General features: G+C 42.6%; 4 protein-coding genes across 6 annotated transcripts in view; 3 read left to right on the top strand and 1 right to left on the bottom strand.

The window, feature by feature from the left end:
- The window catches only part of LOC147337028 (uncharacterized), a 642,403-nt gene that overhangs the window by 571,771 nt on the left and 46,205 nt on the right, over positions 1 to 24,427 (top strand). The window lies entirely within an intron of this gene.
- LOC147337032 (uncharacterized) lies at positions 7,186 to 8,856 on the bottom strand. The gene has a single exon (XM_086287230.1). It carries the CDS (start codon positions 7,971 to 7,973, stop codon positions 7,209 to 7,211), a length of 765 nt encoding a protein of 254 aa, XP_086143356.1. The 5' UTR covers positions 7,974 to 8,856; the 3' UTR covers positions 7,186 to 7,208.
- Positions 10,780 to 18,623, top strand: LOC147337031 (uncharacterized). 2 transcript variants are annotated; one of them, XM_086287221.1, is made up of 3 exons: positions 10,780 to 11,033; positions 13,138 to 13,243; positions 17,145 to 18,623. In XM_086287221.1, exons 2-3 carry the CDS (start codon positions 13,226 to 13,228, stop codon positions 18,174 to 18,176), a joined length of 1,050 nt encoding a protein of 349 aa, XP_086143347.1. In that variant the 5' UTR covers positions 10,780 to 11,033; positions 13,138 to 13,225; the 3' UTR covers positions 18,177 to 18,623. The 2 variants fall into 2 exon arrangements, with proteins under 2 accessions (XP_086143347.1, XP_086143348.1); XM_086287222.1 differs by lacking the exon at positions 10,780 to 11,033 and having other exon boundaries at positions 13,050 to 13,243.
- On the top strand, positions 21,152 to 24,193 carry LOC147337030 (phospholipase D1-like). 2 transcript variants are annotated; one of them, XM_086287244.1, is made up of 4 exons: positions 21,152 to 21,453; positions 21,744 to 21,992; positions 22,416 to 22,509; positions 22,852 to 24,193. In XM_086287244.1, exons 1-3 carry the CDS (start codon positions 21,280 to 21,282, stop codon positions 22,467 to 22,469), a joined length of 477 nt encoding a protein of 158 aa, XP_086143370.1. In that variant the 5' UTR covers positions 21,152 to 21,279; the 3' UTR covers positions 22,470 to 22,509; positions 22,852 to 24,193. The 2 variants fall into 2 exon arrangements, with proteins under 2 accessions (XP_086143370.1, XP_086143369.1); XM_086287243.1 differs by having other exon boundaries at positions 21,153 to 21,453; positions 22,848 to 24,193.

Raw genomic sequence — 24,427 nt, 5'->3', positions numbered from 1 at the left:
GATGACTTTGTTTGGGACGCTGGCGATTCGCTCTATGTGCTCGATCGATGAGTGGCTTCTCCTCGAGAGATAGCGCCTCCGCCAACAGGTGTGAACCAACTCAGTCATCTTGGGTCCCTCTGTGCCTTCTGGTATTCCTGCAGTTCTTAAATTATTCCTCCTGGAGTGCCTCAAGAGCTCCACATCTCTCATCTAACTTCTTTACCTCCGCAGACAAACGCTCCACAGTGGCCTGGAGAGTGGTGATGGTGTCAGAGTGGTTCGAGGCACAGTCCTGCAGTTCAGTCAAAGTGTTATCATGCCTGGCCACGTCGCTTTTTATGTCCGAAATTGAGGGCTGGATGCTCTGGTTCAAGGATGATATCTCGCCTCCTATGGTGGTAGAAATCTCTAATATGCAAGTGTCCAGTGCTAGTTAGTTAGTTCTAGTTCTAGTGGTTAGTGGGGCTTTATTTGATGATTCTAGTGTGTGTTACATTGTTGTCATATTGTTGAGTCGCAGAGCTGCACAGTGTTACAGTTTCTGTAGAGTCTGGTATAAGGAACTCAGATCCCTCTGTGAATAATGTTCACTGAAACTGATCTGTAGTTAATGAACTAGTCAGGATTTACACTAGAGAATGTTTCTGCCATTACATGGCCTGTATTTGTAGAGCGCTTTACTCGTCCCTGAGGACCCCAAAGTGCTTTTTTGCCCAAGGACACAACGACCGAGACTGTCCAAGCCGGGGCTCGAACCGGCAACCTTCCGATTACAAGACGAGCTGCCAACTCTTGAGCCACGATCGGCCCACATATTGTTGTCTTTTGTTGCAGACACCAAGTGTTGAGATCCTGTCTCAACCTCCTACATTCTTCCAGCAGGTTACACATTATTTTTTGTATTTGGAATCAAATATATGTGTCAGTTGGGCCTAGTGCAGGGGTCAGCAACCTTTAACACCCAAAGAGCCTTTTGGACCCGGTTTCCACGCAAAGGGTCAGGGTTCGGGAAAACACTGGGAGCCGCAAATACTTTGTGACATCTAAAATGAAGATAACACTGTGTATATTGTTTTTACCTTTATGCTTTGTGTGAACAACTACAGTGTGTTGCTTATGAAATCCATGAAGTGCTACAGAGAAAATTACATTTGATTTATGTAATGAACACATTTTGAGCTCTTAAAGAAATATAACAAAGGAAAGCTGAACTACAATGATCCATGTAGCAAACACAAACTGTTATATCGCCTTTGGGCTTTTGGAGCCTTGACCTGACTTTTAAAGAAAGCGCGTTCATGCAAACATCGTCGGGTCTGCCGTGATATGTTTACAACGGGACTTCTGCTCCTGAACCTCTGCGCACAGCGTCTGCAGGTAAGGTAACTTTATTTATACCCAAAGGCAAGGTAAATTTGCTTTACAGAAAAATGACAGCATTTGACATCCCTTTAAAAACACACATACCTAGTAAATATATAAAACTCACTGTGACACATACTTTAATATTTCGAATCAAAAACAGTTCTTATTTAATTCAGTGACAGCAACAGGGACAAAGCTGTTTTTATAACGCTTTGTCCTGCATCTCGGAAATAGAAACCTCCGTCCTGAGGGAAGAAGCTGAAATTCACCCCTTAGAGGATGGGAACCATTTTTAAGGATTGATAAAGCCATCCTCTGTACCTGCTCAGAGTACAGGGAGGCTAAACAAGACTGTGGCTCACCTATCAGACGACTGGACCATCTCACTATCTGATTCAGAGAGTTTTTCTCTGTGACAGAGGTCTGACCGAACCATGCCACCAAACAAAAGGATAAAACAGACTCAATAAAAGAACGATAAAACAAAGTTAACATTTTTTGGTCAATGTGGAAATGAACAAGTTTCCTAAGGCAATAAAGGTGCTGGTGACACTTTTTACAAACTGATTTGCAATTTTGATCAAAGTTCAGTTTTTCATTGATTATGGTCCCAAGATATTTATATGATTGTACTTGCTCTATTTTCTGACCTTTAATTAAAGTGACTCCGTGCCCATTTTGCTGTTTCCTAAAATCAACAACCATGTCTTTTGTTTTAGATATGTTCAGCTGGAGATAAGACTCCTCCCACCACTGAACAAAGTCATCAATGACTGGGCCGTGGTTAGTTTCACCCTCTTTCAGTAAGCTGACAATAACAGAGTCATCTGCATATTTAATAATGACCCTGTTTTCATGTCTGCCCTGACACATGTTTGTATAGAGAGTGAATAATAAGGGCGATAGGACGCAGCCTTGAGGAGAACCTGTGGAGGAGAACACTGGGTCAGACAGAACCCCATTTATTCTCACGCTTTGTGACCTGTCAGTTAGAAAATCTAAAATCCAGCCCAGCAGGTTTTTCCTGATTTCAAACTGTTCTAAAAGTCTTTTAATTAAAATATGGGGCTGTGTTGTATTAAAAGCCGAAGAAAAATCAATGAAAAGAAGTCTTGCAAAAGTCCCTTTACTCTCTACATGTTTAAGAATCAGATTTAGTAAAGTCAAAAGTGCGTCCTCCACTCCTCTGTTGGGCCTGTATGCAAACTGCATTGGATCCAGCTGACCTTCAGTCTCTTCATAATCACATTTCTGAGGATTTTTTCAAAGACTTTCATGACAACTGAAGTGAGGCAACAGGCCTGAAGTCGTTTAGATTTAGGGACAGGAACCACGACTGCTTCTTTGCAAAGAGAGGGCACATGTTGTGTTTGCAAGGATTTGTTAAAAATAACCTGAAATATAGGCCTGAGTTCATCAGCACAAGATTTAATTAGGCGGCCACTAATATTATCAGGACCTGGCTCTTGTTCACATTGACTGTATGAAAGGCCTTTTTAACATCGCTGAGTTCAATGATAAAGTGCTGAGTATCTCTCAGTTTCTGTTTCAGTTCCCAAATATCCTCGCTGAAATCAGAAGAACTAAAACGAGCAGAAAACACGTTTAAAGCATTTGAAAATCTCTGTCTGAATTAAAACATCTAAAATGACCTGACTGCTGCTCTGGGGATTTTGAAACCCTGCTATGGTTTTCATACAAGTCCAGGCAGACCCAAAAGTTTTTGCATCAAATTTGCTTTCAAGAAGGTTTTTGTCTGTTTTGCTTTCAACATCTCGATTTTCATTTCCTTGGTAGCTGTCTGAAAATCGGTAACAGCCCCTCTTTAAAGGCCTGTCTCTTTTTCCTTAAACAGGATTTGACACTTTTAGTGACCCATGGCTTATTGTTAGCGTAAATTTTAACGCGCTTACGGGGTATAATCATGTCTTTACAAAATACTGCACAGGAGCTAGTAACATCCACCAAAGCGTCGAGATCATCTCCACAAGACTGAAGACGGGGCTGTACGAAGTCACTTTATCTCTACAGACTGTAAGCTGTCGTCTGTGAGGCGTGAGCGTGTTTGTTTGAACACAGTTCACGGTGGAGAACAGCTGCTGACATAATGTGGATCCCAAGATCCATAACTGGCCTACCTGGGGCTGAAAGTCTCCATAAATGCAGGCGTTTCGGCGGCTACACCGGCTTCCACGAGTGTGACGCTTATTTTGAGAAAATAATAGAATATAAATGTATTTTTATATTTCAATATCACAATAATCTTCCAATGTAGAACTACAAGTTAAAAAAGAAGTAACATAAATCAAATCCACTTCAGCTAAATACTTCTCATTTATTTCCATCTTACATGCTGTGACTGCAGCCATTCCCACATCTCTGTGAATGGGACTCATGGACATGGATCAGTGGTTGTTGATCAATGGTCCTGAGAATCTGCATAATTAAGATGAAGGAACGGAGCTCCCAGCCCATCGTTCCTGCAGCTGCTTTCAGTCTTTATGCAAATGTCCTGTTTGTAAGACTGAAACCTGCAGCTGAGACTGAAGACGTCACCTGATGATGACGACACGTTTCTCCCACAAAACGCTGCGTCCAGATGAACAGAAGCAACAGACTGACTTTCCTGGATGATTGAGATGCATCAAGACTTCATTGTGTGTTACTTCTCATTCAGCACAGACACATTATTCCTGTTAGGTCATGTCAGCTGTCACTCAGTACAAGCACAACTGTGAACAACACAAACTTCTCTTCAATGTGTCACAGAAACACTAAGTGTGAGAGCCTGTATGACACACAGGACAGACTGTAAGCTCTGCTGGCTGCACAGCACTTTGTAGCAGTTTTCCAACATGTCCTCCACCCGTGATGTCAGTGGTGGGACCCCAGTCACAGCACTCAGCACCACCTCCTTTAAATGGATTTTATAGCAGTTCCTCCCGTTACTCGGTGCAACGCTTCTTAAATGTGTTTTTGCAGGATAAAACACAGCAGGTGGTGTAGAGAGGACGTCAGCTGACGGAGCAGAGGGAGGCAGACTGTGGATAAATGACAGAGTGAGAGGAGAGCAACCATGACAGAAGCACAGGTGTGGCAGATAGAAGTGGCTTTATAGACACTTATTGTCAGTCCTCGTGCATGCTGTGGAAATAAGTGTCTGTGTCATGAGGTGACATGTGAGCTTATCTTTGGTCAATAAAGCTGAACGACCAGTTTTCACTTTGCTTGTTACGCTTGTTTAGTGACGTCTGGGTTTCTGTGGAGCCCGAATTTTGATGAGTTCTGGTGAAATCATCTGAGATCATCTGAGCATCGGTGAAGAGTCAGCAGAGAAAGTGTGGGACAGAAGTTTGCTTTGGACACATGGACTGAAATCAAAAAGTAACAAACAGGATTTCCAATGGACAGTATGGAGAAGTGAAAGTACACAAAGGCTGTGCTGGAACACGTGTGTTACACTTTTTGACAGCTGAGAACAAAACACAATATTTTGCATCATCTCTGCAGTGTCTCTTCTTTCCTCTGCTGTTGTGCTTTTAGCTCCAAACTGTTTCAAATGGTTTGTCAGCAAGCTGACCTCTGACCTCTGCAGTACTAACTCCTGACCCGTACAAAGAGCGGGCGTTTCTGACCTTTGACCTGCAGCTGTATGTCTCTCAGTCTCAGTTCTTCTCTCCGTCACTGATGGAGCAGGTGTAGTTGCTGCTGACAGTCAGTCGTTTGTTTTCTCAGAGTGAGGCTGAAGTCTGAACTGTTCAGAGCATCAGGTCTCATCAACGTGCGCTGCTGTAACGCCGCTTTGTCCTCTGAGATCACCAGGTATGAAACCTGAGTGCTGACAGAGCAGCATGTTCCCCCTCATTCACCTCCACCACCACAGCCAAGGCATGCTGGGAAACTGAGGACACACAGACGGAGAACTGAAGTGTCTGCTGTGTGTTCATCTCAGAGTCCTCACAGGTGACACATTAGCTCCAGAACACCAAGCCAGGTGTTTGAAGCCTGACAGGGATTCTTCCCATCCAGAGGGAGGATTTAGCTGCACAACAATGAACATTAGTGTGTAGTTTAGAAACACAGACTGTGCCTGCACTGCATCTAGTGAAGAAAACTGTTACTGCCAGAGAACGAGGCTCCTTTAAAGCAGCTGATATTAAGGTTGAAAAATCAACAATAAGCTGATGTAATCAACGTTTCACAAAATGGTCAGCAGCTAAAATCTGGAGCCGTTCTTTGGTGGTAATTAACAGTTTGTTCTTGTTAGCTAATTATGTCATTAAAGGTAGCAGCAGAAGCCTTGTGTTGAAAGCCCATTCACTCACACATTCACACAGTATGTGTGTGTCTGTGTTACACTGTGGACATCCCTTCTGTTGGAGCGCCATCTTGTGGCAGGTTTAAGAAATGTTCTTCTTGTAAATCCAAACTGATGCACCTCCATAGCAGACTGTGGAGGCTTTCAGTGACATGAAGACTTGATTTATACTGTCATATTCTCCTGTTACACAAAGCACAGCACGCTGAACATGGATGAACTGAAACTCCCAGCATCTGACTGAGGAAAAGCACAAATCATTCTCACACTGACTCCTGCTTGATTTTAGATTTGCTTTCAAATCCTCACACTTTCATATGAAGCACTAAATGGGCTCCAGACTGTTTATCTCAGCTTCCTGTCAAACACACTGCTGCTCACACCGAGGCTCAGTTTACTCCTCCAGCCTGGCTTAACCTGCTGTCTGTTAAAAACAGTCCCACACTCCTCTGTTTAATCCTTCTGATCAGACTCTTTGATTTTGTATTGTTTTTACCTGAAGTTGTGTTTTTGACATGGTTCTGTCTGTGAAATAAAGCTCACACACACACTGCTACAGTCCTTCATACACTTAGAAACGAAGCTGCTCCTTTCCTCAGTGCTGACACATAAAGAAGAGTTGCTTTTATATCCAACACGTCTCTGTTCCAGAAAACAGCTTCAGCAGCCTCTGAGTCTGAACTTGGAGTTGGTTATAAGCCACAGGCCTGTGTGCACAGCAATGAGGAAATATAATGCAGTAAGTGAAACATGGATGTGTGGAACAGATTATCCCAAAGGTTGATTCTGTTCATCTGGACGTTCTCAGTGAAACATTTGGTCTCTCGGTCAGGTGACTCCTTTAGTCTCAGCTGACTGCAGCTTTCCAAACCTTTGTCACTGGATCACTCACTTCATCTCCAACGTGTCCCTGACACAGACAGCTGGAGCCGTTACAGCAAAATCATTGATCATCGTTTTTAGAACATTAGCTGGTGTTGGTGGGCAGGCTAGCAGTGCTAATTGTTAGCACTAGTTCTGCTGCTCTCCCTTTGTCTCTGTTATTGTTGGTCTTTAGTGAACAATAGAAAGTGTCTTCATGAGACTGTTGCCTAATGTTCAAATGTAGATAACACCACCTGCACCAACCTGTTACACAGCACAACCCTCTGGTGTAGCTTTGGCTGGAGCACATATTGGCAGCTCCAGTGACATCACCACTCCATGGTGACATCATCTCTACAGACTGTGGCTGTTACATATCCTCACCTGGTAATAATAAGACTGTCCTCAGCTGCACACAGCTCCAAGATGAACAAACTGAAGTAAATACAAATTAGAGTTACGATAGATTGAAATCTTGTAATCAGAGCTAATTCTTAGTGAAACTCTCACAACATCATATCATGATCCTGGGTTAGTGTCTCGGTCTCAGATCACAACATCAGCACAGGCTTGGCTTGGGTGAGGTATTGAGTGGTTCTTGTCCATGACAGCTGCAGGTACAGTGCCATCAGCCATGCTGCACCACATGTCTGCCCAGGAACATTAGTGTGGCTGAGTCTCATGTAAACATTGTGCTAAAGTGGTGGGAAAGTGGCTGCAAGCTGGCTGCACTGTGTCCAATACTCTCAGTTGTAACAAACGTTGGGAGGGGCTCCTCTAGTGATTGGACGCGATCGAGGATGCCCCGCCAAACGTGCTCTTGGTTATCAGCTGACACAAACACTGATTCAAAAAGTTGGTAAAAATGTGCCCATGTAGTAATGTGAGAGCTGAGGGCCCTAAACCATTTACTGGGCTCTCCCTTGAGGAAGTGAGGGAGCTCACTCAGAACCTGCGAGTCGGTTAGGCGCAGCGACGATCTGTAGCTATCCACTGATTGGAGCCACTCCTCCGGTGACACTCCGCCGTCACCAGCGAACACTGGGGGCTCCAGCTTGGCCTGGTGCAGCGCTGCGGCGATCATCCTCGATGTATTGCAGAGTTCCGCCGACTGACGCTGGAGAAGCGGAGGGGGCTCTGTGTTGATCCCTTTCTGCGTGAATGGCGTGGAAAAAGCCACTGGGTTGGGGGTTCTCTGAGGAGGTGTTTGCTCCCCCGGTTCCCCTCTCGCGCCACCATCCAAGTGCTTCAGAAGGCTCTTTTGTAGCTCCAGCGAATCGTGCAAGCAGACTCGCAGTTTCTCCACCTCTTCTTGCAAGCTTTCCACCTTAAGATTGAGGTCATGAGGGGTAGAGCGAGGGATGATGTACTTAGTCAGGCTGGGAGCTTCAGCATCTGAGTCGCAGCCGTCTCCCTCGCTGCCTGTGTCTGGGTGGGACGCCATTTCAAAAGTATGGCCGAAACCACTCTCTCTCTCACAAAAGTTATGGCAAAGTGAAAGAGCGTTCCCACAGAGTACCTAAGCGTTAATATCCATCAGACAGAGAGCGTCCGTGCACACTCTGATGCTTCACACAAAACAAAACGTCCCTCTGGATGAACACTGAGTCAAAGTCACTGTAGCGTTAGCCTTAGCTTTAGCACCGCCGATGTCGTAACGGTCCAATAGCACTGAGTTAGCGGTCCGACGGACCGTACAGTTACTCACGGAGTACTCCCCCTCGCAGGCGAGCGTGTCAAGCGATGGGTCGGCGCTCTTCCATGCCTGCAAATGACGTTGAAATCCCGGGGGGTCGGCTCCTTCACGGGGTCCTATCGGCCCGGCCAATACAGCCAGACGAAGAGAAAAAAAAACACGCCACCTCAGCCGAAGTGTCGATCGTTGAAAAACACGGGAAAAACATCTGAGCCCACCGTCTGTCGGTCCGGATGACGATGAAGATCCAGAGAACAATGTTCGGGCGCCACTTTGTAACAGCAGTCTGGCGAGGAAGGAGCGGCTAGCCGGTCCAGCGGGCATGTGGTGTGGAGGTTAGCCGGATAACACGGAACCAGTCGGTTAAATCCAATAACAGACCTTTATTCGCCGTCAGCAACATTACACTTTATAAGCCAGGTCTCCTCGGCTGTACTCGTCCGAACCTACATGCGCGGGGATTGGTACCAACAGCGCCAGCTTGTCACAACAGTAAGTAAGGTGCTTTCTTGGAGCATGGAACATGAGCAGCATGAAATGGCTGCCGCTAACAACTCACACACCCACTAGGAGACCCCCACAGCTACTACAATAGTTGGGCAACCCCCCCTAGTGGTGCTATAACCCAAAAGGTTTGTTACACAGTATGATATCCACAAACCTCTGAGTGTCACAGAGTGGGCCTGTGCTCAGCTCACTGTGCCCCATTCAATTCTACTTGCATAGTTTTACAAGTAAAATTAAAAGTTGCTCAATGATAAGTTATTGTAGTAACAACTAAGTCCATGGTTATTATTTGTTAATAGTAGCTTAAAGCTTCTGCACCAATCATGGAGCAGCAGGTTTAGAGCATGTGGATCTACAAAAGTAAGTCCCAGTAAGATGGGCTGAGCCTTACATACTAGAAGAAACATGTCATTCCCAGCAGATGAAGCGCCCTTTAAAGCAGGATCTCACTTTAAACCTAAAGAACTTGCTATGAGCATGCAGTGCATTCATGGTTATTATTCATACGATTGTGGGGAGCTAATAAAGTGCAACTATCACATTACATTTTATTATTAAATTGTTGTTAACAATCCCTTCACTTCTGCTTATCTAATTCATGGTTGCAGGATGGCTGACAGCTTCCATTAGGCAGGAGGTAATGTCCATTCTGGCCACAGTGCAACCCACAATGTGTAACTGACACTATTATATTGCATTATGTCACATTGTTACATCTTTTTAATAAATGATGACAGTCAGCTGAATTTGCTGCCCCCTTGGTGGAGGACATCAGGATCAGCAGCTGCTGCTCCATCACAAACACCACAGAAGAAGAACAACACTGGATCAGATTATCTGGACGTGTTTGACAGGGACAGTGTTCATGTTCATGGACATCAGGACAAAAACAGACGATGGAAACCTGCCAGATTTGAGCTAAACTGCTCGTTTCCATGTGTAGTCCCTGGGAGGTCACATGACCAACAAAGACACAAGCTGTGTCCCAAAACGTCGGCTGCATCCTCCGGAGGCCGCATTTGAAGGCCGATGACGTCACAGCCAGGCGACGAAGGCTGTCCCGATTCCTCGACTCCTTCAAATGCGTCCTTCATTCCCCCGAGTTTGAAGGATGGGTCGGGTGTGTCCTTCGTGGCCCACCATATCCCAGAATTCATAGCGCGGCCCAGCCAAATTTCAGCTGCCAACAATGGCGGCCGCTACTAAGTTTTAAAATTTAACGAGGGAGCACTACTTACTTACAATGAATTCCTTACACTATATAATTTTCCCGTCAGTGTTGGGGAATTCTCAATGGTGCTTGGTGCCATACCCTCAGGGACTTTAATGTTATATAAAAACACTGACAGCTCAATATCTGCCTCAGTCACTCTCCCTGATCCAGCTGAGTCAGCAGTGGGAAAAATCTGCTTTTCACAGGAACTTGGTAACAGCAATAAGAGAATACGTAGTTTATTCCAAGAAGATATCATGTCTCTCCCATATATAGAATATCTTACTGGAACCGACATGTTCCAGATATCACCTGGAAGACAGTCTGGATGATCCCATAAATATCTAATTGTGAACAAGGTGAAGGAAATCTCATATAAAATTCTTCATAAATGTGACCCAGCCAGTCACTATATGGTAACATTTAAAAGAGACATAAATACTAATTGAACTTTCTGTGGGGATCATCCAGAAACTGTGGCACATCTCTTTTGGTTCCTCTACACAGAGATTCTGGAAGAATTTAGCAGTTTTGTTATTGTCCATATTTTAAGGGAGTTTTCTTTACGATGGGAAAATGTTTTATTCTGTTTCTTTAAGTTCCCCAGGAAGAATGATAAATGTTTTTTATAAAAAATTTGTTAATACTTTTAGCTATTTTATATCCATGAATGTAAGTTTATTAATAAAACACCATATTTCTGCCGTTTTATAAGGATATGAATTGTACATACAATCAATTTCAGACTCAACCAACAAAAAGCCTCTCAGAACAATATTTATATGTTGATTTTTTTCGCCTACTCATATCATCATTTTTTTACTCCTGGTTCTGTATGTTCATGTTCTGTTCTTTTGTAAACTTCATCTGTTTGTATGTTGTATACTCATTGTGTTTCAATAAAGTTCGATTTAAAAAGAGGTACGTTCTAAACGAAGCTTCAGACGTCACTGATCACGTGACTCTGGCCAAACGAATCAAGCCTCGACACGGTGCTTCTGAAGCAGCGCGTTGATCTTTCTGACACACGCACCGGAGCGTCAGCTTCAAGCGGACCATCACTACGTCTCACATCTAAAGGTGTCAAGGTAACTTTGAACTGAGTTCAGTCAATCTGGAGTTTTTCCAAGTTTTCTGTTGCTCTCTGTGAGAGAAGAGCGTTAAAGGCGGGGCTCTCCAGAGTCCAGCAAAACAGGAAACCACAGCTGGGTGTGTGTAAGTGTGCAAACCAATAGAATGCATCGTGGTGGGGGGGGGGCATCACGGGCAAGAAAAAAATAAAAGAATCGGTCGTACCCATGCTTCCCCGACGTCATGCCAGCGCATATTGGGAAATTCGTAGGCACCGATCGGTTTTCTATCAGCCATTTGCTGGGAGTAAGGGCGCCCTCCGTTTGCGAGGTGCGCCTGCTGCTGGCGGTACAGGGAGGAGAGGGCGGGGCGGCGGGGAGTCTCTGGCTGGCTGGAGCGGCATCTAATAACCAACTCGCAAAACAAAATAAAAACAACAAACAGATATTATGATACAGACTTATAATCTGCACCCATGTTTTTTCTAAATTCTATAAAGTGAGCGCGAGAGCCCTCGGTGCGCCTGCGCACTGCTGAAGTCAAAGTAAACTTTATTGTCATCTCCGCTACAGACAGTCCAGCATATAGAGAGACGAGACGACGAGGCTGCAGTTACAGCGGTGCAAGTAAACAAACAATAAATATAAGAAGAGTAAGAAAATAAATCTACACTTTAGGACTCGGGGTAAAGCATCAATAACAATTTAAATTTATAATTTACAGTTTGATGATTTAAAGTCTCACACAGCCCGTCAAAAGGGGCGGGGCCGGCTGCTTCCAAGTAGAGCACATTTCATTTATAATGATGTAAATCCAAGCCCATCATGGATTCACGATCTGAATCCTGGGTTGTGTGAAATCCCAGAAATGAACCTTAGACAAAGTGAATCTGTGAACTAAGGTGTAGGTCTGTTAGGTTAATTGTGCTGATCCTCGGGTTGGGGGATTTGTGTTTGTACTGGAGCGCAAAATTCAAACCAATGGAAGATGGACAACAAAAGTTCAAAGCCATCAGGTGCTCAGGTTAGAAAAAAGAGAAAAGATGCAGGTAAGCAGACGTGTGATTGGATAATGGCAGCTCATCCTGAACCAATCAGACTAAACTCCAAACAATACATTATGTTACAGATTTTAATATTAATTAGTCATTGTTACTTGTTGATTTGTCCTTTTCTCATTGTGTGACGAATTATGACGACTGTTTGGTAGCTGTTATTGTCTCTCTCTCTCTCTTCATGTGTGTTTCTCTGGTGAAACAATAGTTTTGTGTTAATGTTAGGGCTGCACGATTTTGCATAAAATGAGAATCACGATTTTTTGGCTTAGAATTGAGATCATGATTCTCTCATAACAATAAATAAACATAAAACAACAAATGTCTCACGTTTTGTTGTTGCAGCAAAATGTTGTCCTGCTTGAAATTCCGTCTCCACCGTTGCTCGACGCTGCGTGTACAGAGCAGGTAGTGCAACAATAGAAAAATAGTTGTGGGACGGCACTGTGTAGCGTTTGTCTAGGGTGTTGATCGTTTTCCTAAATCCCTCGTTTTGCACAGTGTTGATGGAGCCACATCTTTGGTCAGGTGATAAGTGATAGCCTCCGTGATGTCTTTGTGCCTGCGGGAGTTCGACGTGTATAGGGAAGCGCTGTATAAGGTTCCCGTTATTGATGTTTGGGTGGTTGACCGGGACGGATTTTCTCCTGTCACTTTCTCGTCATCCCTGACGTGCTCTCCGTTGTTGTTTCCCTGCTAATTTTAGCATCACACGGCACAGCTTCTGTATCACGTGGTATAAGGCTCCGCCCTTGTCATTTGTTGAGCAGGAAGAGTGAGCGCTTGTTTTCATGCAGAGTACGTCCCGGATCAAAATGCGGTACATTTGATCCCTGTTGTCTTTGCTTGATGATTGGTTTGAGTCTTGACAATCCACATTGCTGGCGTTGCATCTTTCAATGCCAGCAATGGCAGGTATCAGTGCTCAAACCTTTTGTGTTTGTTTCCAACAAGTTGCCCACCTCGGGAAACAAAAATGTGTTCTTTTACTTGTCAGATGAACATATGAGACACTTTGACTCTTCAGTGCAGTGTGGAGCCTAACAAAGATCTGTTTTGTGTCCCAGCTGATCAGCAGGAGGAGGAGAGTCTGACAGAGCAGCAGAGGAACATTTTCAGCTACTTGGACTCAGCTCAGCCACTACAGAGGAAACAATGAGCTCAACACAGAAGGTGACAGACAGAGCAGGACCATATGACCAAAGATATTTATCACCATATACATTTGAACATTTGCCATAACGATGTAGCTGACGATATAATTGACACCAGACAAAATACTTTACAGCTGCACAACTTTATTAAAAACCCATCAATGTATTTTCACTGAAACAAGCAGCTGTTGTTTATGTGCATTAAAGTTATATAAAAATGTAACAGTGCAAATGCAAATTCCTCGCTGACAGTTTAACCAAAAGGCGTTTCCAGTGGAAACTGGCCGACACATCCTGAGCATAACCATGTATAATATCCACTAAACTTCAGAAGAGGTTATACAGTCGTGGCCAAAAGGTTTGAGAATTGCATAAATATTGGAACCTGGAGAAGTTGCTGCTTAAGTTTTTATAATAGCATTTTGCCTGCACTCCAGAATGTTATGAGGAGTGATCAGATGAACTGCATCGTCCTTCTTTGCCATGAAAACGAACTTAATCCCCAAAAAGCCTTACCACTGCATTTCATTGCTGTCATCAAAGGAGCTGCTGAGACCATTTCAGTGATCGTCTTCTTAACTCAGGTGAGAATGTTGGCGAGCACGAGGCTGGAGATCATCATGGCTGTATCCCGATTCAGGTTCTGCAGCTTTAAAGTCCTCAAGGGCCGCGTACTCAAAGACCGCTAAGGCCGAAGTGCGAGGCTCGTAGGCTCGTGAAATGGGACGTCTAGCCTCCGTCGCGCTGCCCAGGTTGCCTAGCAACCATGATACTAACAGCTGGAAACGTTTCATACGGCTTTGTTTGACAGAAATGAAGGAGAACATATTTAGTTCATTTGTTTCTACATGAGCTCTGTGTGATTTGATGAGTATCTGAGGCTGAGACCACAGGACTGTGAAACATGATTGTTGGGCTTCATTTCTGTGCTGCTGGCTCTTCCTCCTCCTCTTCCTCACACACTGCTGAGTTTGTCCTGGTGGATCATCAGGGCTGCAAAGCCTCACAGATGATGTGCAGCAGTGGCTCCCTCAGTCTGTCCTCACTCTGGACACTTGCAGTCGTCACACATGGAAATCAAATGTGTGATAAGCTGCAGGATTCAAACACAAGTGTAACTTATAAACACATGTTCATACTTTTATTCCACAATCAGAGAGAAAGAAACAGAGAGAGAGTGCAGGACAGACAGACAGGTGACAGTCTCAGGTGTACACACTGCTACACAACAGCACCAGAGAAGCAGGATTTAGTGTTTGTGTTATTACGAGTGTAAACAAGAAGAGTTCCAGATGGTGCAGTGGACACATGTGTGACTGCTGTGATTAAAGCATCTTTCTTTCAGCTTAACGAGTGAACCGTCAGCTCGTTCAAACACACGTTAAAGTGCGTTTGGCTCGACACCACCGAACAGAGGCAGCAATATAACACAGCTAACATTAACAGTGCAGTGAATCCTGCTTGTGCCGTGATGTTCAGGACTGCAAACCGAGCAGCATCACTGACTTTCAGCTTGTTGTGTTTGTGGATATATGACTGACTTTAATTATCCACAAAATCATCACATTCTCTGTCAGATTAAGGTCGACTATTGAACGGCGTATATTTTAAAGGCTTTAAAACCAAGTTAACGCTGAAAGTACAAACATCACTAATGTCACATAACTCTGCCGACAAGGCATAGCTATGGCTATGAAATGCTCTTTGTGTATCACTTCTTCATTATGAAAGATGTCATTAATGCACTAGTAATGTCTCATCTGGAGTATTGTTCAATCATTTGGTCAGCAGCTAATAAGACAGATCTTAACAGACTTCAGTTAGTCCAGAATAAGGCGTCCAGATGTGTGAAGATGTTCATACTATACTAATATTGATAAAATGCATAATAACCTTTCTTGGCTTCCTGTACAGGCTAAAATATTCTACCGCTTACTTGTAGTTCTAAAGAAAGCAATTCTGTTAAACACACCACATTTATTCTGCTCAGCTGCAGTATCCAGATGAAATACATCATCATATTACACAGTTTTCAACAAGCTGCAATTTAGTAAATGCTCGAGTTAAAAGTAACGTTTTGTAAAACTGTTACATTTAGAGCAACTTTTAAGTGGAATAAGTTGCCTTAAAAAATTAGAGAATTATTCAAAACTTCAATGAACACTTAAAAGCCGATTTACAGAGCTTTTAGTTGTTGTAAATATTGTAAGACATGATTTGTTTTTGAAATTTGTGTAATGTGCTTCAATGTTATTGATATTCATCATCAACATCATCAACTTTATTTATAAAGCACTTTAAAACAACCACAGCTGACACAAAGTGCTGTACATTGGAACTGTAAAATAAAATTACATGAGATATAAATGAAACACAAATAAAAGAAGAGTGAAATCATTAAATAACTACTTCAATTAAAAAAGAAACTAAGTCTCACTGAGGTTAAAAGCCAAGGAATAAAAGTGGGTTTTAAGACGTGATTTAAAAGTGGACAGTGAAGGGGCCTCTCTAACGTGCATGGGCAAATCATTCCATAACTTTGGAGCCACAATAGAGAAGGCCCCGCCCCCTCTGAGCTTCCTCCTGGATCTCGGTACCTCCAGGAGCAGCTGGTCAGCTGACCTGTAAGACCGACAGGGTGTGTGGAGATGAAGAAGCTCAGAGAGGTAAGGCGGGGCAAGACTGTGAAGGCATTTAAAAACAAACATAAGAATTTTAAAATTAACTCTAAAAGACACAGGCAGCCAGTGCAGAGAGGCTAGCACGGGGGTTATATGCTCTCTTTTTTGAGTCCCTGTTAGGAGTCGTGCAGCCGCATTTTGAACCAGCTGCAGACGTGAGAGCAACGACTCACTGACCCCCACATAAAGTGAGTTACAGTAGTCCAGGCGGGAAGAAATAAAAGCATGGATCACTGTTTCAAGGTGCTGCCTCGAAAGAAAAGATTTTACTCTTGCCAGTCGCCTTAAATGATAAAAACCGGACTTCACCACTGCTCTGATTTGGTTGTCCAATTTAAAATCACTGTCCAACTTAAAACCAAGGTCAGTAACCACAGATTTAAAATAGACTTCCAGGGATTCTAAAACAACAGGGGAGGACTCACAGGGACCACTGGGTCCAAACACCAACAGCTCTGTTTTCTTTTCATTAAAATTTAAAAAGTTTAGAGCCAACCAAGCTTTAATGTCATCTAGACAAGTCAAGAGAGGTTTTATGGAGATGCCATCCATGTGTTTTAGTGTCAAATAAAGTTGGCAGTCATCGGCATAACAATGAAATGAGATCCCATGCCTTCTAAGTATAGAACCCAGTGGCCCTAAAATTGAGCCCTGTGGGACGCCGCATGACAGAGGAGCAGAAGACGATTCGTAACCGAGAAGGCTGACAGAGAAATATTATTATTATTATTATTGATTGCTTATATTTGAACAATTGTGAAACCTCACTGTGGATGTAAGAGTGAAATTATGTGGATATCTTGAATCCACTTCATTGTGTAATATTTTATGTGAGTATTTGACGGAAGACGAGCAACATCTGTTGTGGAAGCTAACGGGGTTCCTTTAGAATAAACAAACATAGGATTTATTATCACTGAATAATTCTGTATAAATCTATACAAATTATAGAAATATGTAATAGGAAACAACAAAATAATCTAAATTATAAAATAGTGTGTGTGTGTGTGTGTGTGTGTGTGCATGATTTTAGTGTTTGAACAGTCATGAATTATCTTTAACAGCAGGTTGGATGTAATGTGTTAGAACTACCAGCAGGTGGGGATAAGAGACCTTTAAGGTGTTTGGTGCCACGCTCCACCTTCAGGTTTAAAACTAGTGTTAATGGAGTTTGAAGGTTGAGTTTGTTCCACGACTGCATTTCACTCACTGCCTCTGTTTGTATCTCTGTCACTGCAGGACCAACATGGAGCCAGAAGTCAGCGCTCTCAGGAGGCCGACAAACCTCACAGAAGAAAGGGAGAGAAAAAACACACCTGTGACGAGTGTGGGAAGGGTTTTACTGTGAGGGCTAAACTAAAACGGCATCAGGTCATCCACACTGGAGAGAGACCGTTCAGCTGTGACTTGTGTGGGAAGGGTTTTACTGTGAGGGCTTCACTAAAACAGCATCAGGTCATCCACACTGGAGAGAGACCGTTCAGCTGTGACTTGTGTGGAAAGTCTTTTTCCTTGAAGGGTTACCTAAAACAACACCAACTCATCCACAGTGGAGTTAAAGCGTACAGCTGTGATCAGTGTGGCAGAGCTTTTACTCAAAGTAGCAGCTTACAGAGTCATCTAGTTACCCACTCTGGAATTAAGGCGTACAGCTGTGACATCTGTGGAAAAACTTTCAGCCAGAGAAGGAGCCGAAATAAACACCTACGCATTCACACCAGACATGATGTGTACTGCTGTGAACAGTGTGGCAAATACTTTACAACAGACGCACAGTTACAACAACACATGTTTACCCACACTGAGGAGAGACCTTATCAATGTGACCTGTGTGAGAAGACTTTTAAATCTCCACGTTACCTGAGACAACACCAACAGATCCACACCAGAAAGAGACTCTACAAGTGCAGCTACTGTGAGAGAAGCTTCTCACATTCACGTAGTCGTAACATTCATGAACGTGAACACATGGAAGGAAACTACAGCTGTGACCAGTGTGACAAGAGCTTCAGGAATCTCAGATCATACTCTGCACACAAACTATCCCACGTTACTAATAAACTGTTTCACTGTTACCAATGTGCCCAAACATTCACCTCATTGTCTGCTCTGTGCAAACATCAGCGCGATCACTCAGGGCTGAAATCACTCCCATCACTGGATCACAGTGAATCTGAAGACACAGAAAGATCCTCTGGTTTCTGTGTCGGACTCAAAAAGCTTGAGATCAGGCTCCACAGAGTTCAGATAGAATCATTTAACCTTTTTTGAACTGAACTGGTTGCTGGGCTGAACTTCTACATAATACAGATCTACATGGGATCTTCTTTTCTGTTGTTTTACTGAGTCAGTTTTGTCCTTTTTTCTCTGTCCTGGTTTTGCTCGTCTGTAAATGATTGAAACTCAGTCAAATAGTTCATTGTTCTCCAGCAAAACGTTTTGGAAACTCATGTTTAACCTTTAAAACTCTGACATGTTTTAGCACACAAGGCTTCATCGGGGAGTTCACTCATGATTGGACCATGAGAACAAAGGTTTTTAGTTCTTTCAAAGAGAGTCTTGGAGATGTTTGATGTTTCTGTTTTTCTGAAACCACCTGAAAGAAAAACTATTTTTCTTGCTTTATGTAGTGTGGAAGTTTTTAATGTTTCTTCATCTGTGATGTTCTTGAATGTGTTCACGTGAAGATGGTACAAATAAACTGTCCTTTCAGCTTTAGCTCCTAATTTATTCATTATTTATGGATGTAGCACAGCAGCCGTCTCTTGATTAACACATGGAGGGCTCGGGATCTGATGGTGTCATCTCCCTAATTTGCCCACTCAGTAAATCTCACTCATGGCCAAGAAATTGAAATAAACCTTGTTTCCCTGCTGGATAGTGATCCACTGTAACTCTGCTCCTCCTTCCTGTTTAGGATTTCTGTGGCTGAAGTAAAATTCCCTCCATCCATCACTTATCCCAGCTAACCCAAAGTGAAATAAAGTTTTGCTGGTCTTAAAAAAGCATTACAATAATGGGCATTACCAATGCAAACTGAATGATACAGAAGATGAAAGAAGAGACTTTGATCAGTTAATAAAGCTCATGATCTGGATTCATTGTGGCTGCTACACAGATACTTCTGGGTCACTTCTCTCAGTTAGGAACCTTCCTCACCAAACTGACTGTTGGACCACACCCCTGGTTTCATGAGAAATTGTTTCAGCCATGATTTCTCTTCCTGTATTTCAGAGTAAAGACTGAAGTGACAAATGGAAGCATGTTTAAAAAACACAATGTGAGAGAGACGTTGAGGTCCTTAGAAGTTACCCTGGGTTTTTCTGTCACCCTGCTAGATGTTACACACCTTGTTATTGGACTGATTTCTACTGCTGGACGACTCCTGCGGAGAGTAACAATACTCTTACTAATTAGCTCCCTTTCACAGCTTTGGGGATATTTATTTTTGTGTTTGCAGCGCTGTGAGCCAGAACAGCGAGAGAAAAATCTGCAACAGCGACGAGCCGAATGCTTACGTGAATCGCAGCAGCTGCACATGTGCTACGCTGAATTAGAGGATATCTTTGCTCTGGATTTCTATTTCTACTTTTTCATTTCTATATGATTCTTCTTGCATCTAAACAAAGATGATTCAATTTGCTAAATGTTGATGGCTCTTCGTGCTCAGGTGTAAATGAGACGTAATATTTGCTCTTGGTTTGGTTCTCCTGTACAGAACCTTGCAGTACAACAGAAACCTAAAAACATTATTTGTAGTTGTTATTCTTAGTTGTTCTGCTGCCTAAATACCACAGGGTCTGATTATGAAGTTATTGAGCTGCACATACTTTACGACCTGCTTAAGTTGGAGGTCACAGCGTCTGTAGAGCAGCTGGAACATAATGAAGTCTACAAGGTTAAAGTTTTCTCTTCAGTTATTGTTCTTTCTGCTGCTTGGTTTGATGGATCTGAGAGCTTTTGTTTTTATTATTGTTATTATAATTATCATTAATATTTTACTCTCTAGAAGCTTTAAAATAGTGTTTGTGTTTGAAAAAATTGATTTAAGAATTGAACAGAAACATCTGTCCTTCTGAAAATCGCCCAAAGGCACGGAGACAAAGTCAAAGGATGCAACCTGTAACTTTCTCTTCCTTCATGTCAGGACCATCATCCATGATTTATATAAAATGCATATAGCAACAGTAGCACTTTAGTTTGGACTTTATGATTTCTGTAACTGGAAAATATAATTTTGTTTAAAGACAGAAGTGACCGCATAGTTGCAACATCAAAGGGAAATATTAATTAGCATCAAGTATATTTGTTGCTTAAGCGTTTGCACTATAACTTAAGTAGGATTATAACTTTTAAGGAAGGAAAGATTTCAGATATTTAGTTCACTGTTTCAGTTATTTTATATGAAATTAAAACATTTACGTTGGTCAAATATGATGCTCTAAATCAAACAAAAGTTTGAAAATAAATGATGTATTTTTAAATGCTGCAACAAATGTTCACAAAAAGTAACTATAATTAAAACCAGTTAAACAAAATCAAATGTTTGAATCATGCTTAACCAAATGCCAGGCTGGAGAGCTGAACCTAAAGTATACGTAGAAAGATTTCAACATCTGAGCAGTTTTTAATGTTTTTATCACATATAAATGTCACAGCAGTGGGTCCTGGCCCAATGCTTTGTGTTTTTGGTTTTCTTTGACTCTTGTTTTTCTTGGTTTTTGTTCTTCTTATTTATCAGGCTCTCAGTAATCTTAGTTCTCCCTCCCTCAGTGTTCATTTCAGCCTGTGTTTAGTTTCTGTTCCCGTGTCCCACGTTTCATCGTTTCATGTCGAGTCAGCCCTGTCTCTCTGTTTCCTGTGTCTCCCCAGTCAGCCCCGCCTCCCTCGGGCACTCATGTGTGATACAGAGTAATAAACCTGACTACATTTGCTGCACTCTCTTTATTACCTGTTACTTTAAAATTCATACACTAATTATGTCTGCCCATCTCTCTAATGTGAAGGTCAAAGGTCAACATCCCAGTGACATAAGAATAATCCCAAAGGGGCAAAGGCAGCGGTTAATTTAGCACATTTAGCATCAAGGGTACAGCAAGGATATACTTTTACTTATTGTGGCAGGGGTGTGGTCTCTGGCCTGCTGCAGTGGAGGCTGGTGGCGGGACGTTGGACGGCACAGGTGAGGGTGATGGAGCTCATGACTCTCCCCTTTATAGTGACGGAGGAGACTGGCGTGGGGGAAGCGTGTAGTGGAGGAAGCCGAGGAGAGAGCTGGTTTCTGGCTACAAAGACGGCGTCAAACCAGAAAAGATTGCTCGTGGTCAAATAATGTGTCAATCACCTGTGAATCAAACTGTGTGTGGCTCAGTTCATGTCACAGTGTTGTTTAGTATATCTTCACTTGTCTCACTCTCCTTCTGTCCATCAGGACGATCCTCAGCGCTTACACAGATCCTCCATCGATGTTTTGGATCCAATCAGTGATCAGTTCTACGAGGAGGCCTGGATGTTCACCAGCGCTCGCTACACCTCCATCTACCAGAAGGTGAGTGTACTCCTTTGTACTCAGATTAACATTTTATTTCTTAAAATACATTTTCATATATGAGCTTTCTATTATTTCATGGGCCATTTAATCAATATTAAAATTACAAGCATATCAACAAAGGTGAAGCTGGTTTTTTCCACTTGCTGTCACACAGTCATGGAGGAATACAATAAATACATAATCAGTCATAGATCCTGAACAATGACATTAAAAGAAAGTCTGTGGCTCTAAAAACTAAACAGTATAAAGACATGCTCCAAGCTGCTGTTTCTCTCCTACTCCTCTAGGTTTTCCACTGTCGGCCATCCAGCGATGCTGGAGGGCTACCTGGCCAATGCTGGCCTACACAAAGAGGTCCCGGCTCGGAGGAGCTGAAGAAGATCCTTGCCTTCCTCGTCAGTTTCCTCTTCAGTTCCTATCCCAACAAAACCTTCTTGCACCTATTAGCTCCAAAGAGGCTATGGTGCCCGTGGAGGTCTGGACCTGAGGCCTGTGCTCATCACGTGGATAGAAAACACTCTGACACCATTCTGGAGGTCTGATGGGACTCTGACCAAAACACAGATGAAATAAAACTTGTGGCTGGAGCTTTTAAAATGACTTTTTCACCTCATAGATTAATGCTCATGATTGCATGTTAGCCAGACAGCATCTCCCCAAGGTGAAACTCTCAGGAGACATTTACTCTTAAACTGTAATCTGGTTGAGACTACTTGAGGAGATCTTAGTAGCGAGTATGTGGATTTAGTCTCTTCACCAACAGCAGACAGACCCATGCCAAGAAAGCAGACATGTTCTCAAAGAAAGCCGAGAGCAGAGATTGGAAAAAGCTAAAAAGAAAAAGCTGCAGCTTCAGACGACTATCTGCCTGTAAGGCTGAAAAAGTCCAGTTACGCTCTATTTTGGAAAAGCTCCCAGTTTTGGTAACCTGGACTTTTATTTCCCCTCTTCTGCTACAGATGTTGACTGTGACCTCAGAGGCCAACTGGACCACACAGCTGCAGCAGGAGTGAGGGAGAGGAGTCTTCATCCAGCTTCAAAGAAAACATCCAGGTAAAGTGACGTGGATCAGCGGATAAAGCCGTCTCCACTTTCAAAGGAGATCCTCTGAGAGAGAGACTCTCTGAGCCATTTTAGCCTCAAATTATAGGACTTTATAGTACAGCAACACTTTTAAAGGACAAAAATAAGATAAACTGTGACTGTAATACAAACAAAGTATTGCATGTGTTTTTAAAAGTGTTCCTCCGATGGGCAGGATATCACTATTAGACTGTCCCACCAGCCAACTTCAACAAGAGACCACAGCAGCATTCAGTGATCAGCACAGATGTTCCTCTAACACTCAGCATCTGATCCCTGTTGGTCTGTGTGCTTCTGCTTTTGCTCAGTTAGAAACCCTGCAGCAACCCGACCCAAAACTGTGTCTTCTTGTTGGCCTCAACGTTGAAGTGTCAAACGTCCAACATCTGGAAAGGAAACCACGCCAGTGTACTGTGATGTTTCACCAACATGTGGCAGACGCTGGTCCTGCCTTTCATGCTGACATCAGCAGAGAGCCCCGCCTACCTCAAAGCCTCCCCTGTCATGTATTGATCAGGATGATTATGAAGATGAGCGAGTGCAAATAAGACTGTAAAAGTCCACGAGCAGAATGTTTGGATGCTTTCTAATGATTCATGAATATCATGAGAGTGTTTGTGTGTTTTGTCTTTTCTTTGCTGACGTTTGTTACTAACAAAGACAATTTACGCTCTGTGTGTGTTTTCATCCTTACCAGCCGCACTCTAACTGCAATGAAGGAAACAAACTGTAGAAATGGTCGACTCAGTGACTTCATAAAATATTGAAGTGGTTCAGGTAGAGCCAGTTTTTAAATGACCATGAACACTGAGCGTATTGTATCTGTACAGCATGTTTTTCTATTAGACAGATTTGTAACAGAGGCCTTGCTCTCAGTAAGTTTGAAATCCTTTTCTGATTTCTTTTGTAATCTCTGATCTTTGTGTATCCTGCTCAGTTTGCATGCTGCCTGTAGGAGTTTCTGTCTTTGTATTTGAAGAGAATTCATTGAATATACTCAGCTGCTTCCCTTTGGTGCCTCACACATCACTGAAGTTTTTCAGTGTCCAGTTATTTGTTTTTAATAGCTGTTTGAATTCTCTGTATGTTTGACCCTGTAGACTGTTTAATGGACTGCTCGTCTTCCTGTTTGTAACCACTGCCTGTTTAGGACTAAAGATTTGGATTTTTGACTTTAACACAGCCTCTGCGTGTCGTCCCTTTGTGTCCTCGTCCTCTGTGAATGTGTCACAGATGTTTCCATGATAATAACACAGCTTTCCCACAGTGGCTTGCAGCAGCATTTATTCACAGCACATTTGAGAAAGGTTCAGATTAACTCGATGAGTTTATATTCAGAATGATTCTGACAGTGGGCCACTGTGAATTGTGATCTTTCATCAGGTCAATGTTTAAGTTCAGTATTTCAAAGCAGGAGCTATGAACAGTCATCATGTTGGCATTAGAATTATTATTATTAATCATTATTAATAATGTCGTTACTCATGTATAACTTTGATTAGTATACATGAATTTTATCAATAGTAAAAATAATGAATAATTCATGTATAACTTTTATTGTGTTTTGTATATTAATTATATTTAAATAGAGATGTTGACCCTGTCTCTACAGTAGCATCAGTGTAACATACATTATTGGTCCAAGCTGTCATAAATGGGGAGCCTGAGCCTTTATTATGAAAACATGACGAGTATTTTTCTTGTCAGTTGGGAAGAAGTTGGTCTTTTTTTCCTTCTTTTTGCTCAGTTTGTCTTTTCTTTGATAATTGAAACTCTGATCAAACCTACTCATGTTCACAGCATGTAAAAGCAGCTGACAGTCCGTGGCATTGTTGTTTGTAGAGGTGCAGTGTAGTGGGAGCATAAATCAAAAGAAAACAGTAACATT

This window comes from Aulonocara sp. 'chitande type north' Nkhata Bay, linkage group LG3 (genome assembly GCF_057382095.1).
Source record: "Aulonocara sp. 'chitande type north' Nkhata Bay isolate Kocher_YH1m ecotype deep benthic linkage group LG3, A_spYH_male_GT1.1, whole genome shotgun sequence".
Taxonomy (NCBI): Eukaryota; Metazoa; Chordata; class Actinopteri; order Cichliformes; family Cichlidae; genus Aulonocara; species Aulonocara sp. 'chitande type north' Nkhata Bay.
Note: the sequence above shows the minus strand (reverse complement) of the source record. Positions and strands in the feature narration are given on the sequence as shown.

Bases quoted from the DNA above. Each gene is read 5' to 3' on its own strand.
- LOC147337032 (XM_086287230.1), bottom strand. From the start codon at position 7,973: ATGGCGTCCCACCCAGACACAGGCAGCGAGGGAGACGGCTGCGACTCA.
- LOC147337030 (XM_086287244.1), top strand. From the start codon at position 21,280: ATGTCACAGTGTTGTTTAGTATATCTTCACTTGTCTCACTCTCCTTCT. The intron at 21,454-21,743 runs GTGAGTGTACTC...CTACTCCTCTAG, and splicing joins ACACCTCCATCTACCAGAAG to GTTTTCCACTGTCGGCCATC. The intron at 21,993-22,415 runs GTCTGATGGGAC...CTTCTGCTACAG, and splicing joins ACTCTGACACCATTCTGGAG to ATGTTGACTGTGACCTCAGA.